Raw genomic sequence first — 17013 nt, 5'->3', positions numbered from 1 at the left:
CCACCAGTATTCAAACTTGGTTGTATCGGGTATTTGTGCCGAATTTGGTCCAATGAATGAGAATACATCCTGCACATCAGATATTGACATTACAATTCATAACAGTAACAAAATCACAGTTAAGAAGTAGCAACAAAAATAATGTTATGGTTGTGGTTACCACAACATGAGGAACTGTATTAAGGTGTCATGGCATTAGGAAGGTTGAGAATCACTGTTTTCTTCCCACTCATCCTCCCCCCTTCTTCTTTCTTTCCCATTCCTCTCTTCTTTACCCTTTCCATTGTTTTCTTTCTTCTTTTTCCTTCCTGGCTTATTTCCTCCCTTCCTCTCATACATATATCCTTAGCAGCAGCTGATCTGCTTCGCTCCCTTTCTTTCTCAGTGACACCACAGAGGGCACTTCACCTAGCAACAGCCAATCCACTTTGTTCCTTTTATTTCTCTCTGCTCTGGGCCCAAATGTATGGGGTTTTTTTGGGTTGGGGGGGGTTAGTTCAAACCCCTCAATTCTTTTAAGTTGGATAATGAAGGGTCTATGGTCCAAGTCTGGTCCAGATCCATTGAGCCACAGAGGAACCTTTGTGGGTACAAACCATCCAATAAACATACATACATATCCAGAAAGTAAGGTTACAAGATTTTTTTAATACAAAGAATGAATATATTTTAATGAAATTTGCATGGATTATATCATAGATAATACATTATTTTCTCACATAATCACCATTTCAGTTCAATACATTTTGTCATCTGTGCAATGAGTTTTTTATGCCAGTGTCATAGAAGTCTCTCGCCACCTTTTTCATTCAGTTCATCACTTCAATTTTCACCTCCTCCTCATCAGAAAAGTGTTTTCCACCCAAGTGTTCCTTCAATTTAGTGAACAGAAGATAGTCACTGGGTGCAAGATCAGGGTGTGGGTTAAATCATCCCAACCAAATGAAGTCAACAACTCTGGTGTTGATGAGTGGTGTACGGACGCACATTGTCATGAAAGAGACAGACAGAAGGGAAATTGAATGAAGACGTTCATCTCTAACCTTCACCACATCGCCAGTTGATGAGCTACTGACGACTGGCATTGCTTGTTCGCTTTCACTGGTTTCCCACTATACAGCAGTGATACCAACTTCTCACGCGAAAATTCCCCACGAGGGCTACGTGCCTTGTAACCTTATTTTCCGGATATCCCTCGTACAGTGCGAACTTTGCACTTGGAGGGAAACGGAATGAGGATGCTCCTCTCTAACCTTCACCACAACCCAGTTGATGAGCTACTGACGACTGGCATTGCTCGTTCGCTTTCACTGGTTTCCCGCTACACGGCAGTGATATCAACTTCCCATGCGAAAATTCCCGAGGACTACATGTCTTGTAACCTTATTTTCCGGATATCCCTCGTACAGTACGAACTTCGCACTTGGAGGGAAACTGAATGAGAACGCTCATCTCTAACCTTCACCACAACTCAGTTGATGAGCTACTAACAACTGGCATTGCTTGTTCGCTTTTGCTGGTTTCCCACCACACAGCAGTGATACCAACTTCTCACGCAAAAATTCCCCTCGAGGGCCACGTGCCTTGTAACCTTATTTTCCGGATATCCCTCGTACAGTGCGAACTTTGCACTTGGAGGGAAACTCTAAGTAATTGTACACTTCACCACAACCCAGTTGATGAGCTACTGAAGACTGGCATTGCTTGTTTGCTTTCGCTGGCTACCCGCTACACAACAGTGATACCAACTTCCCATGCGAAAATTCCCCGTAAGAGCTACATACCTTGTAACCTTACTTTCCAGATAACCCTTGTAGATAGCTCAAGTGAGCAACCATATGAAGTGATATCAAACTTAACATGCAGATATACATTACAAGTGGTTTCAGAGGGGTTGTAAACAATAAAGTCAAATTGAAATTAATTCAAAGAGTGTCAGTAGTAATTGTACACTCTTGATGTTAAAAACTCATGTAGCTGTTAACTCGTATATCTAACAGATTGGTGAACAGCCTAAAATTCCTACGCAAGCCATTTCATTGGTCCACATGCTGAATAATGGTTTCCATTGTCTTTGTGTATGCTGTGAGAACCTGTGATGTTTTGGTTTGAGTTTTAGTCTAGGACACGGAGACAAGGGTTCTAATCCCTATTCGGCCATGGAAAGGCAAATCACACCTTCTCAGAAGAAGGCAGTGTCAAACCGTCTCTGAACAAACGTTGCTAAGAAAATCCTGTAATAGGGTCGCCATAAGTTCAGGAGTGACTTGAAGGCACACAGCAGCATTTATACAATAGTCGGTGTTGCTGGTTACATTTCAATTGTCTCATTTTTTAAAAGAGCTATACTAAAACGGGATTCTTTGTAGGCCAGTGGGACTTAATTTGGCAAGTTCCTTGTTTGTTTCTCTTAATATAGCCTTTGGTTGTTTCTGAATGTTGGTTTTCTGTGGGGAAAAATATCACATATTGACGCTCCTCGGTATGTCATCGCTAAGAATATGCCGTTGCTGTGGTAAGTCACAACCTTCTAACACTAGAGAAGGAAAGACTTTTACCGGGTGAGTTGTTAACTTCTATTAGCCAATAGACCCAATTTGCACACCTAATTTTGGATGTGTGCTGTTCAAAGAAATAAATAAAGCTAAGCACATAACCATCTCAAAAAAGCATAAAAATGGCATACCTGAAACAAGATACGGGCAGGACTTCATCAACATATCTGTACTTTTGTGTTGTCGAAGGCTTTCACGACCAGAATCACTGGGTTACTTTGAGTTTTCCGGGCAGTATGGCCATGTTTCAGAAGCATTTTCTCCTGATGTTTCATCCACATCTATGGCAAGCATCCTCAGAGGTTGTGAGATTTGCTGGAGACTAGGCAAGTGGGGTTTATATATCTGTGGAATGATGTCCAGAATGGGAGAACTCTTGTCTGTTTGAGGCAAGTGTGAATGTTGAAATTGGCCACCTTGATTAGCATTGAATAGCCTCGGAGCTTCAAAGCTTGGCTGCTTCCTGCCTGAGGGAATCCTTTGGGAGGTTATTAGCTGGCACTGATTGTTTCTTGTCTGGATTTCCCTTGTTTTTGAGTGTTGTTCTTTATTTATGGTCCTGATATTTTTTAATACTGGTAGTCAGATTGTGTTCATTTTCATGGTTTCTTCCTTTCTGTTGAAATTGTCCACATGCTTGTGGATTTCAGTGGCTTCTCTATGTAGCCTGACATGGTAGCTGTTAGAGTGGTACTTTTGCTAATACGGTTACTCCGTTTCCATATGCTCTGTCTTGCAGAGGTCCTTCTTCCATTTAGGGCTATTGACAGATTCAAAATTGGATATACTTTTGATTTCTTGATCCCAGAACCCTTCAGTGTAAACTGGACATCTGCTTAGAATAAATCACCATTGTAATGATACCTTGACTTGCAAAAGGCACCTAGAAATAATGAGGTTGTGTTTGAACAGGGGGAAAAAAGAACATTTCATATTGACTGAAAAAAGCTTTTCATCCCTCCAGCATTTTATATTATTATTATTATTATTATTATTATTATTATTATTATTTGCCTTGGAAGGATCCGGTTTGTCCCATTTGGTGGACTGTTCCAAATTTCACAACTCTAAACTCTGATTCACTGTTACAGTGCACTTAGGTGCCTCCTCTTGCTCTCTTGACACTTCGTCCAACAAAGAGGCCGAGTAACATTCAAAACATAAACTCTGGTTAATCTTAACTTGGTTTATTGAAACAAGTCATCTTCATGTGTGTTAAAGGATCTTGGAGTCCTTGTGGACAACAAGTTAAACATGAGCCAGCAATGTGATGCGGCAACTTTAAAAATCCATGGGATTTTGGCCTGCATCAATAGGAATCTAGTGTCTGGATCAGGGGTCCTCAAACTTTTTAAACAGAGGGCCAGGTTACAGTCCCTCAAACTGTTGGAGGGCCGGATTATAATTTGAAAAAAACGGAATGAATTCCTATGCACACTGCACATATATTATTTGTAGTTAAAAAAAACCACTGTTCAGTGGTGGAACTCTCTGCCCCGAAGTGTGGTGGAGGCGCCTTCTTTGTTGGCTTTGAAACAGAAGCTGGATGGCCATCTGTTGGGAGTGCTTTGAATGTGATTTTCCTGCTTCTTGGCAGAATAGGGTTGGACTGGATGGCCCACAAGGTCTCTTCCAACTCTATGATTTTATGATCATGTATGACAGTTTAAAATGGTTACATCAACCAGAATTTTGGATAGATTCAGAGATCGCTCTTAATGCAGGGAGTAAAAAAAGTTAGAGGCGCTTATCATCTCCCTATGACCATAGTAGAAATGGAAGAAGGCATGTGAACTTGAACCAGATTTAAATAATAATAATACCAAATGATACATTCATACTCCAACCAAGATGTTTTTTTATACCTTTCCTCCGTTCACCCCAGATTGCTGGTAAAGGATTCTGGAAATCTTGGGATTTGTGCTTCGTCTTTTATGGCTTTTAGATATGTCTAAGAAAGAAATTGTCCTCATGTGACATTGTGTTGTTGTTGTTGTTTTCCAATATACCAGTTCCAATGCCCATCTGTTGGGTTGTTCTGAAGCCCGGAATTTTAATATTGAATGACTAAAGCAATACTTTTGGCTTTTCTCCCTCCATTTGGAAATTGTCGGGAACAGAAAAGGTTTAAAGCAGTTTTTGGCATGGTTGCTAATGAGAGTAAAGTTTAAAATTGCTTGTGTTTGGACCCAAAACTAGCGTGGGAGTGTGTAATCTGTGGATGCGCAAAGTATATTCATGGAGAACATCCTGTATCACATTAAGGTAGCATAAGAGGTGCCATTTATAATCCCAACACTGTTTAACTTCGTAAAAAATCACTTATTCTGTGTGGCAAAATAGCCAGATAATTATATTGCAAGACTGTTTATGGATATGACAAAAGTAAGTTAAATATTTAGCGTGGGTGTGTTTGTAGAGAAGGAAATACACAAATGATTGTGCCCCACATTTGTATTCGTGTTGGGGATATGAATATTCCAAAATGTAATTTAAAATATTCTCTCTAGAAATTTCTAAGTCCTCCAGGGTAACTCTGTAGTTAGTTTTCTTTAGCCATGTTGGAAGACAGATATTTCAGAGAAAACAGAGGTACTCCTGGTCAGTCGGAAGGTAGATCAGGGTGTGGGATTACAGCCTGTGTTGGATGGGTTCACACTTCCCTTAAAGACACAGGTCCACAGTGCTTCTGGATTGATTGCTGACTCTAGAACCCAAGGTGTCAGCGGTGGCCAGAACCACCTTCGCACAATTAAAACTGGTGTGCCAGCTACGCCATACCTTGAGATGCCAGACTTGGTCACAATAGTCCATGCCTTAGTCATGGAATCATAGAATCATAGAGTTGGATGCATGAGAAAAAAGGAAAGCTTAGAGAACACAATAATGCTGGGGGAAATGGAAGGAAAAAGGAAGAGGGGCCGACCAAGGGCAAGGTGGATGGATGGCATCCTTGAAGTGACTGGATTGACCTTGAAGGAGCTGGGGGTGGTGACGGCCAACAGGGAGCTCTGGCATGGGCTGGTCCAGGAGGTCACGAAGAGTCGGGAACGAATGAACAACAAAGAGTTGGAATAGACCTCATGAGCCATCCAGTCCAACCCCCTGCCAAGAAGCAGGAAAATTGCATGCAAAGCACCCCCAACAGATGGCCATCCAGCCTCTGTTTAAAAGCTTCCAAAGATGGAGCCTCCACCACACTCCGGGGCAGAGAGTTCCACTGCTGAACAGCTCTCACAGTTAGGAAGTTCTTCCTAATGTTCAGAGGGAATCTCCTTTACTGTAGTTTGAAGCCATTGTTCCACGTCCTAGTCTCCAAGGCAGCAGAAAACAAGCTTCCTCCCTATAACTTGTCCTCACATATTTATACCTGGCCCTCATCATGTCGTATCTCAGCCTTCTCTTCTGCAGGCTAAACATGCCCAGCTCTTTAAGCTGGTCCTCATAGGGCTTGTTCTTCAGACGCTTGATCATTATAGTCGCCCTCCTCTGGATACATTCCAGCTTGTCAACATCTCCCTTCAATTGTGGTGTCCAGAATTGGACACAATGTGACTCGAGGTGTGGTGTGACCAAGGCAGACTAGAGCGGTAGCATGACTTCCCTTGATCTAGATACTAGACTCCTATTGATGCAGGCCAAAATCCCATTGGCTTTTTTTGCCGTCGCATCACATTGTTGGCTCATGTCCGCATCCTATTTGGACTACTGCAGCGCTCTCTATGTGGGGCTGCCTTCGAAGATAGTTCAGAAGCTGCATTAGTTCAGAGATTGGTGGCCAGATTGCCAACTGGAGCGCCGTACCATGAGGAGATGATTCCCACGTTGCGGCAGCTCCACTGGATGTCGATCTGCTTCCAGGCTAAGTACAAAGTGTTAGTAATTTCTTATAAAAATCCTAAATGGTTCAGGCCCAGACTTACTTGCAGAACCACATCTTCGTCTACTAGTGGTTCCCAACCTCTTTTGACCAGGGACCATTATGACCTGGGACCACTCTCCAACATTAGTACCAAAAGGGTTATGAATCAGTTTATGGTCAACTTTAGATTTGGTTTGGTTATTTGGGGTGCTGATTCAGAAAACTGCATTGGATAGACCACATGTTCTTATACAGTAGTTTCCATCCGCTTGCCCACAGAAAACCATATTTAATAATCTAAAACTGATGTGGTCTATCCAAGGGGTCGGGGCTGGTCAGCAACAAGGAAGGAGTGACAGGTGGCGCGAAAGGAGCGGAAATAAATTAAATTAAATAAGGAGGAAGGATGCTCGCAGACTAGATTTTTGTCCTCGCAGCCCATTGATGGTCCAAGACCCACAGGTTAAGAACCACTGTCGTATACAAACAGGCCTGAGCTTTGCGATCTGTGGAGGAGGCTCTGCTCTCAGTCCCACTCCCGTCTCAAGCATGAGACAGGGTCTTCTCCATGATAGCTTCCTGCCTTTTGGGAGTATTCTCTCCCAAAACCGCTCCCTCTTTCTTTGTTTTTTAAAAACCTCCTGAAAACCCATCTGTGCACTGTCAGATTTATATTAATTGTTACTTTATAGGTTAAGTCTTACTGCCTGTTATTTTGTTTATTATTAAGTTTAGAGTTAGGTTGCTTTTATATTGTTTAATACGATTTGTCCTGATGTAGTTTGTCTGAATGTTTTGGCATTGAATGTTTGCCGTACATGTTGGAAACTGCACTGAGTCCTTTTGGGGAACTAGGGCTGACTACAAATAAAATTTTGTTATTTATTATTATATATTTCTATAGAGTCCTCAGTGGTGCAGTGGGTTAAACTGCTAAGCTGCTGAACTTGCTGACCGAAAGGTCAGCGGTTCAAATCCAAGGAGTGGTGTGAGCTCCCGCTGTTAGCCCCAGCTTCTGCCAACCTAGCAGTTGGAAAACATGCAAATGTGAGTAGATCAATAGGTACCACTCCGGTGGGAAGGTAACGGCGCTCCATGCAGTCATGCTGGCCACATGACCTCGGAGGTGTGTATGGACAACGCCGGCTCTTTGGCTTAGAAATGGAGATCAGCACCACACCCCAGAGTCAGACATGACTGGACTTAATGTCAGGGGACAACCTTTACCTATGGACAACACCAGCTCTTTGGCCTAGAAATGGAGATGAGCACCACCCTCCAGAGTCGAACACAACTAGACTTAATGTCAAGGGGAAACCTTTACCTTTACCTTTTTATTTCTATAGAGAACACACATTTCAAAGACTCTCTAGGTATTCAAGTGCAGTTCTGTAGTCAGCTTTAATTGAAATTAACCATAGAAAGATTCAGAAATTCCTAAAGAGTTGCTTGGCCTTAGTAAAAAAAATATAGCGACTTATTTATTTGTGGTTTTTCACTAACACGTGGGCCTTGTGCTTTGTTGGGCCATGGGCTGGCCGTATGTACAGTACATAAATCCCACTCACTGGGTGGGTTTACTACAGTTGGGCATAATATTGGATTTTAGCTGCAGCATTGAGATTGTGGCTTGATAGCTGTAGGCAATAATGGAGTCTGTGCAGGCAAATGGTCCGCAAAAGGACGCTCTTCACGCTGCAGTGTTCATCGAAAGGGAGTATTCTCTGTAGGAAAAACAGGGCTCTCTGCGTCTCTTTTGCCAGCCCTCCCACACTCCCCTCATGAAACAACCTTTGCGGGCCATTAATGTGTGTGGGCCTTGTTTCTCAGTCTGAGATATACGTAGACATCTGTTCCCTATTACTTCATGAAAAGAAAGAATCAAAAATCATTAATACGGGGGGAGGGGGAGAGAGCACAATCTGGTAATCATATTTCCAGACGTACATTCTCCCTGAATCTAATGAAATGCATTACAAATGGGCTTTAAAATTGTGTTAGTCTGGTTTAGCAAAGGGAAAATAGTCAAGGTAAAGATTTCCCCTTGACATTAAGTCTAGGCGTCTCCGGAGTGGTGCTCATCTCCATTTCTAAGTCCAAGAGCCGGCATTGTCCATAGACACCTCCTAGGTCATATGGCCAGCATGACTGCATGGAGTGCCGTTGCCTTCCCACCAGGGTGTTACCTACTGATCTACTCACACTTGCAAACTGCTAGGTTAGCAGAGAAGCTGAGGCTGACAGCGGGAGCTCACCCCATCCCGCAGATTCGAACCACCAACCTTCCAGTCAGCAAGTTCAGTAGCACAGTCCCAAAGGAAAAATAGTTGTACGTTAAAGGCTGACACATTTTATTTGTGGGCAATAAACCACTTAAACAAATGCAGATATGTTTTCTATATATCCAGATAAATATATTTATGCATATTGGAACTATATGGGTTGCCCTCTGTATCAATAGGTTCTACACCTGTGGTTTCAACCTGTGTTCAGGTTCAAAACTGTTTTAATGTGTTTAAATTGCTAAATATGGTTTTAGATTTTGAATATGTGTATTTGTAACTGTTAGGAATGTATATTCTGAGTTTGGTCGTATCAGGAGCGACTTGAGAAACTGCAAGTCGCTTCTGGTGTGAGAGAATTGGCTGTCTGCAAGGACGTTGCCCAGGGGATGCGCAGATGATTGGATGTTTTTATCATCCTTGTGGGAGGCTTCTCTCATGTCCCCGCATGAAGAGCTGGAGCTGACAGAGGGAGCTCATCCGCCTCTCCCCAGATTCGAACCTGCAACCTGTCGGTCTTCAGTCCTGCCGGCACAGGGGTTTAACCCACTGCGCCACCGGGGCACAGTTTATCTGCCTGCAGCTTTGAGGTTCTGAGATATAAGATTGGATATAAATATTTTAAATATTTTAAAATATGAAAATAAATATTGTAAATAGGAATCAAATGAATGGCTTTCAAAGAAGAATTCGTGGGATCAAATGTTTATCCTTGGGAATATTATACATTTAAGGCGTGATTTCTCTATTCTTTTGCTTTGTGGCATTTCCAATATTACATATCTGTCCAAATTCTTTCATATATCCTGCATTAACCTTTATTTCTATGTTTTTCTGGATTCTCTAGCTAAAGCTGATTTGTTTCATAGAGCATTGTACGCTTAATACAGGAGTCTCTCAAAGGAATATGGTGCATTTGATGAGTAGTTCAAGTTTATTGCCTTTTTTCCTGCAACAATAGGTCTTGCGCAGTAGATATTTTTGTTGCATTATTGTACTCTCTTTGAGCATCCTGAGATGTTCACTTTCATTTTGGTAAAAGCCTAAGAGTAATAGTAATAATAATAACAATAAGGACTCATCTTGTTGTGTTAATAATAATAATAATAATAATAATAATAATAATAATAAATTACTTGCCTCTCCCTGCAGCTCGAGACGGAGTACAACATATATATTCCGAAAGCCATGTATTCTTGTCATTTATCTGAGTAAAGTATGATTCATGTGTCCTATTAACTGCTAGGAATGTCCTATTAATAAGATTAAATTACCGTATATACTCAAGTATAAGCCGACCCAAATATAAGCTGAGGCACCTAATTTTACCACAAAAAACTGGGAAAACTTATTGACTTGAATATAAGCCGAGGGTGGGAAATGCAGCAGCTACTGGTAAATTTCAAAATAAAAATAGATACCAGTAAAATTACATTAATTGAGTCATCAGGAGGTTAAATGTTTTTGAATATTTACATAAAGCTGTAATTTAAGAAAAGACTGTCCAACTGATTACACCATTATTCTGACCTTCTTCAGTGTAAACGTGCTTACCATCCAATAATAATAGAGTAAAATAATAAATGTAACAACAACAATATTAGAGTACAATAATGGAAATGTAACAATAACTAATAATAGAGTAGAATAATAAATGTAATAATATGAGTAAAATAATAAATATAATAACAATAATAAATAGAGTAAAATAAGTGCAGTAATAATAAATAGAATAAAATAATAAATGTAATAATATTACTAATGGAATAAAATAATGTACATATAATAATAATAGAGTGAAATAATAAATGTAATAGAGTATTATATTATATTGAAATAATGTAAATATAATAATAATGAATAGAAAAATAATAAATGATGTTGTTGTAGTAGTAGTAGTAATAATAATAATAATAATAATACAATAATAATAACAGAGTGAAACAGTAAATAACCTTGGTTCGAGTATAAGCCGAGAGGGCGTTTCAGCCTAAAAAAAGGGCTGAAAAACTCAGCTTATATGCGAGTATATACAGTACTAAACGGAATGGCCAGACGATGTTATTGGATAATGTTTTTAACAAGATGACACCGATGATTATATGCTTTAACGGTTTTTATTTATGTTTTATATTGTAATGTTGATTGTTTTTAATGGCACTTATATGAATGCTGACATCGAATTGCGCCACTCTGTAACCCGCCTTGAGTCGTACCATGAGATGGCATGATTTCTTAGAAAAAGATGATAATAATGTATGGCAAATTGGAAAATAGTCGAACAGAGGAAAGCTACATTACATGCAGATGGATAGACTCCATCCTGAAAGCCACAGTTGTTTGGAGCTTGCAAGATTTTAACAGTGCAGATGATGATGACAACATTTATTTATTTGTGTTATGGCAACAATTTTTATGCATATTTTGTTTTGTTAAACTTATGGTTATGTTGTTTTTACGTTGTATGTTCTGTGATTTTTACCTGGGAACCGCTCTGAGTCCCCTCAGGGAGATAGAGCAGTATATAAATAAAGTATTATTATTATTATTATTATTATTATTTACTTGTTTACTTTATTTCTAACCCGCCTTTCTCCCAATGCGGACTCAGAGCGGCTCTCAATTACATGACACAAACAATAAATTTAAAAACAGCAAATTCAGACATGAAAAACTATTAAATATTGTGTCAAGGAAACACACAGTTAAGCTATAGTAAAAATATTTGTACAGTTCTTATTAACTTTGTTTACATCCCACCTTTCTCCCCATAAGGAGTCTGCTTGTTTCCACGAAGACGCATCCATGTAACTCCTATTTCTGTGTCCCCTTTTGTGTCTCCACAGTGCCCTTAAAGATAGTCGCTTCCCCCCAATGACGAGGGACGAGTTGCCACGGCTTTTCTGCTCAGTGTCTCTGCTTACTAATTTTGAAGATGTCTGTGATTACTTAGATTGGGAGGTAAGTCATCTCTTGCCCTTTCTTAGAAAGGAGTTGCTGGCTTTATTCGGTGCCCGTTTTGCCATCATCTTCATTAAAATAGTTTTATTCCTTACGTCTTCAAAGGTTATATTCAACAAGAGAGCATAGAAGTGTTCAGGGAAAGGGCTTAAAGACCATTTGGTCGAAGTAAAGAACTCAGTGTGGCCAGCCCATTAAATCTCCAACCCTGCAGAACACACACAAAAGAACTAATTTCGCTTGTCCGCTAGTGTGGACTCTTCTCCCTTTTTTTGACCAGGAACCACTTGTCTAGAAGCCACTTTCACCAGGGACCATTTTCTTAGTACCAAAAGGATTACAAATCAGTTTTTGGTCAACTTTAGATTCAGTTTGGTTATTTGGAGTGCTGATTCAGAAACTTGCATTGGATAGACCACATCAGCTCTAGTTTCTGATACAGAACATATGCCATCCAGTAGTAACCATCTGCTCGCCCACAGGAAATCACATTTAATGGTCTATCCAATGCAGTTTTCTGAATCAGTACCCCAGATAACCCTGGGAACAGGCCTAAAAACGAATATACCAAGGCGCCCCCACTTCAAGGCGCCACATGGAACTGGTCTGCTTAGAGGGAGGGAGGAAGAAGAGGAGAAGCAGCAGTCAGGAGGCTTGTTGTCACACACCTTTCGTTGGTAGTCAACCTCTCCCCTCCCAACATCCCCATTGCCTCGGCACTATAAGAGGGTTTCGCAAGACCAGTCGCTCTCGTTGCAACAGTGTAGTTACGGTGGGGCCGCAGGCCATATTTTAGTTCTTGGGGGCCACTGATTGGGAACCACTAGTATAAACTGACCTTAAGGGTATATGTATAAGATGTATATAAAACATGAATGGATTTTGTGTTTACGCTTGGGTCCTATCTCCAGCTTACCTTAATTTCTTCCTATATGAAAATCCAAAGCTTCTCTGGTCCGAGGTATTTCAGAGAAAGGCTCAGCCTGTATCTGAACTGTGCTGCTTCATATGGCAGATGATGATGATGACGATGATGATAATAATAATAACAACAATAATAATAACAATAACAATAATAATAATAATGTGGTCCCAGTGGTGATCGGCACACTGGGTGCAGTGCCTAAAGACCTTGGCCTGCACTTAAACACAATCGGCGCTGACAAGATTACCATCTGCCAGCTGCAAAAGGCTACCCTACTGGGATCTGCACACATTATTCACCAAAGTGTCCGACATGTGATCCAATACAACAACCAGCAAAGTGATCTTGTTTGCTGTGGATTCATCTTGTTGTGTTTCAAATAATAATAATAATAATAATAATTATTATTATTATTATTATTATTATTATTATTTTACTGACACAAAAACACAGTATGTCACAGCAAATCTGTATATATAATAAAGAAGAGTGTTTGTATGGGAAGGACAGAGGTGCGGAGGGCGGAAGGTGTATGTGCCAGCATTCTGATTGGCTGCCGCTGTGGTGCTATTTGCATATGGTCTCTGATTGGCCAGCTTCAATAGGAGCCCCTGGTGGAGAAGAGGGTTCATGGCAGAAACGGGGCATGACAGAAAGAAATTTGCATATGGTCTCTGATTGGCCAGCCTCAAATGCAAGATTCCAAGATGAGAAAGAGAGGAAAGGAAACGCCGGGGGCTGGGTCAGAACACTCCCAATACAGACCGAAATAGGCACACAGAGCCCCCATCACCCACTCTACATCCTACTGCAGTTTGGAGGAGGATGAACCATGGATGATGGGACTTGCAGTACCACCACTCACATTCTGAGACTGCTGTTAACCTTATCCAATGACTGAACAGGACCAAACTTCGCACATAGACCTCTCATGACCCACTTTACGTCCTGGTGTGGTTTGGCCGGGGATGGACCGTGGATTATGGGACTTGCAGTACCATTGCTCAATTCTTCAGACCACTGCAACCCTCATCCAATTACCAATAAATACCAAACTTGGCACACTGAGTCTCCATGACGCACTCTACATCCAGGTGCAGTTTGAAGGAGGATGCACCATGGACAATGGGACTTGCAATACCTGCACTCCCTTCCTAAGACCATTACAACTGCCAACGATGATGGATCAGGACCACAATTCACACAGAGACCCAGCATGACCCAATCTACATCCTGGTGTGGTTTGGAAGAATTTAACAATGGATGATGGGACTTGCAGTCACTTCACTCACTTCCTGAGACCACTGAGACCCTCGCCAATGACTTATCAAGACTAAACTTGGCACATGGAGCTTCAATGACCCACTCTACATCCTGGAGCAGTTTGGAGGACGACAGACCATGGATGATGGGTCTTCAAGTACCTCCACTACCCAAGACTGCTGCAAAACTCATCTAATGACCAATCAAGACCAAAGTTAGCACACAGAGCCCCCATGACCCACTCTACATCCTGCTGCAGTTTTGGAGAAGGGTGGGCCATGGATGATGGAACTTCCAGTACCTTCACTCACATTCTGAGACCTCTGCAAACCTCATCCAATGACGGATCAAGACCAAACTTGCCATATAGACCTCTCATGACCCACATTACGTCCTGGTGTTGTTTGGAAAACTTTGGAGATGGATTATGGGACTTGCAGTACCTTTGCTCACTTCTTGAGACCACTGAGACCCTCGCCAATGACTAATCAAGACTACACTTGGCACATGGAGCTCCAATGACCCACTCTACATCCTGGTGCAGTTTGGAGGAGGACAGACCATGGATGATGGGACTACAAGTACCTCCACTCCCTTCCAAAGATTCCTGCAACCCTCTTCTAATGACCAATCAAGACCACACTTGGCACACAGAGCCCCCATGATCCACTCTACATCCTGCTGCAGTTTGAAAGGGGATGGACTTTGGATGATGGGACTTGCACTACCTTCACTCACTTACTGACACCACTGCCACCCTCATCTAATGACTGATAAAGACCAAACTTGGCACACAGAGCCCCCATGACCCACTCTATATCCTGCTGCTGTTTGTAGGAGGATGGCCCATGGATGATGGGACTTCAAGTACCTTCACTCACTTCCTGAAAATAATTCAGCCGTTATCCAAAGACCAATAAAGACCAAACTTGGCATACAGAACCGCCATTACCCACTTTCTCTAATAACCCGGGCAACGCCGGGTCCCCAAGCTAGTATGTAATATATGCTGGATTTCGTATTACAAAATCACAAGTCGAACACTTCCCAAGCATCTAGGACTGTGTGATGTATTTTTGAATGATGCATGCAGATCCAAGTAAGGTGGCCTTTTGCAATTATTATTATTATTATTATTATTATTATTATTATTATTATGTGGCATAATAATATTCCGAACTCAGACTGACAGAGTTTTGGAGCACAATACTCCTGATCTCACGGTCATGGAAAAAAATAAAGTGTGGATCATCATTGTTGCAATCCTAGGCGACAGCAGAATTGACAAGAAACAACTGGAAATAATACGAGGATTAAAAAGATAGAACTGCAAAGATTCTGGCACAAGCCAGTAAAGGTGGTCCCAGTGGTGATCGGCACACTGGGTGCAGTGCCTAAAGACCTTGGCCTGCATTTAAAAATAATTGGTGCTGACAAAATTACCATCTGTCAGCTATAAAAGGCCACTCTGTTCTGATCTCCACGCATTATTCGCCAATATATCACACAGTCCTAGACACTTGGGAAGTGTTTAATGTGTGATTAAACACACAAGCCAGCATAGTGGTCTTGTTTGCTGTGTACTAATCTTGTCGTGTGTCTAAGAATAATAATAAGTTTTATTTGTACCCCATCACTATCTCTCCGAAAGGACTCGGGGCAGCTCATAGAAAGCACTCAATAGTGGAACAGCATATAAATAGAGCAAAATACAGAAAAATATAAATTAATAACAATAAAATTGACCCAGTTATACATTTCAAAGATACTGTGTATTATGATGCTGTACTCCTTGCACCCTCCAAAAATACTTACATCAAAATATATTTAAAAGTATTCTAGCTGAACTATCTCTCTGATGCCCTGCATTTTGAATGCATTAAAAGCATTTCATTCATTCATTCATGCCTCTCCACTGGCTTACTGTCTTAGTGAGAGATATGTCTCCCTCAACTGCATGAAGCTGGTGGGTTTATTTTTGTTCCTGGCTTATAAATGTCATTTCCTAATTGGTTCTATCGTAAAAAATATGGAAAAAGTTTATTAAACTGCAAAAAAAAATGATTATAGTTTTTCAATGAATGTCTGTCTCAACCAACAAAGTTTTTGGTATATAATAGTTACTTTCTAAGTAAGCATCCCACAATTAAACAGGAAATAACATTTTCAAACCAGGAACAGATTTTTTTTTCAAATGTTGTGACATAGTGTAATGTAATTCGGATAGCCGGAGTCTTCTTGCTATAAGGACTGGTTTCCTCTCTAGATGTCAGAAATTCAGATGGAGACTGAAGTTATGTGACTGTGTCTATAGCGGGAACAAGATCCCCATCCCTCCCTTTTAGAACTCTGCTGGCTGCTTCTGTTTTCCAAAAATAGAGATTTATTATACTTGGTTTCATTACAGCTTTCAGTTATTAATACCTATACATATTGCAGGGTATGAATGGGCTGCTCCATGAGAACATAACCTCCTACCAACAAACAGCACTTTCCTCTGTGTTTTGCTGAAATCAAAATGAGGCAAAGACTTCAAGACCATTTTAAATAACTGTAATTAATAGCAGAATAGAATAACTGAAAAGATCTTTTATGTTATCTACCCTGTCATTTTGCGATAGTCTCTCTGCATATGATACAATGCAGCATGCTGCAAGGAGCATTATGTTCGCCGAATAGGCAGGTGAGGGGTCCAAATAGTCACAATATGGCTTCATACTTATCTGAGCAACTATTATATATTAATAGTTAAATAAAGACTGGCTTCCTGTTCATTAGTACAGTCGGCCCTCCAAATCCAGTGGTTCAATATTCACGGGTTCAACCATCCACAGCTTAAGAATATAACCTGTTGGGGAGTGGGCTTATTAACAAAAGACCCTCATAAATGTACAGCAGAGTAACTTAGCAGCAGCAGCGTGACCCAACACCAGTAGCCCAAAGTGATAAAAAGAATAAAAACACCCAGATCAATGTTATCTTTTCTTTATAGCAAAAATAATATGGTTGCACTATTTACAAGAACAAAGTTTCCATAACACAAATAAAGTTCTTTATACTTCCTTCTTTGCTTCCACGCTGGGCTTCTTCCTCATGCAGATAAACAGCTTCACTCTCACAGAGCCTCCTCTCACACGGAACTTACCTTGGAGCTACACATAGTAG

General features: G+C 40.9%; 1 protein-coding gene across 1 annotated transcript in view; it reads left to right on the top strand.

The window, feature by feature from the left end:
* Nucleotides 1–17013, top strand: part of AMMECR1 (AMMECR nuclear protein 1) — a 130129-nt gene that overhangs the window by 94700 nt on the left and 18416 nt on the right. Inside the window, exon 4 of the mRNA XM_060756203.2 lies at nucleotides 11546–11660. Within this exon, the coding sequence (XP_060612186.2) occupies nucleotides 11546–11660 (115 nt within the window). The remainder of the gene's footprint in view (nucleotides 1–11545; nucleotides 11661–17013) is intronic.

This window comes from Anolis sagrei, chromosome 10 (assembly GCF_037176765.1).
Source record: "Anolis sagrei isolate rAnoSag1 chromosome 10, rAnoSag1.mat, whole genome shotgun sequence".
In the NCBI taxonomy this organism is placed as follows: domain Eukaryota; kingdom Metazoa; phylum Chordata; class Lepidosauria; order Squamata; family Dactyloidae; genus Anolis; species Anolis sagrei.
This window is presented reverse-complemented; position numbering and strand designations above follow the sequence as displayed.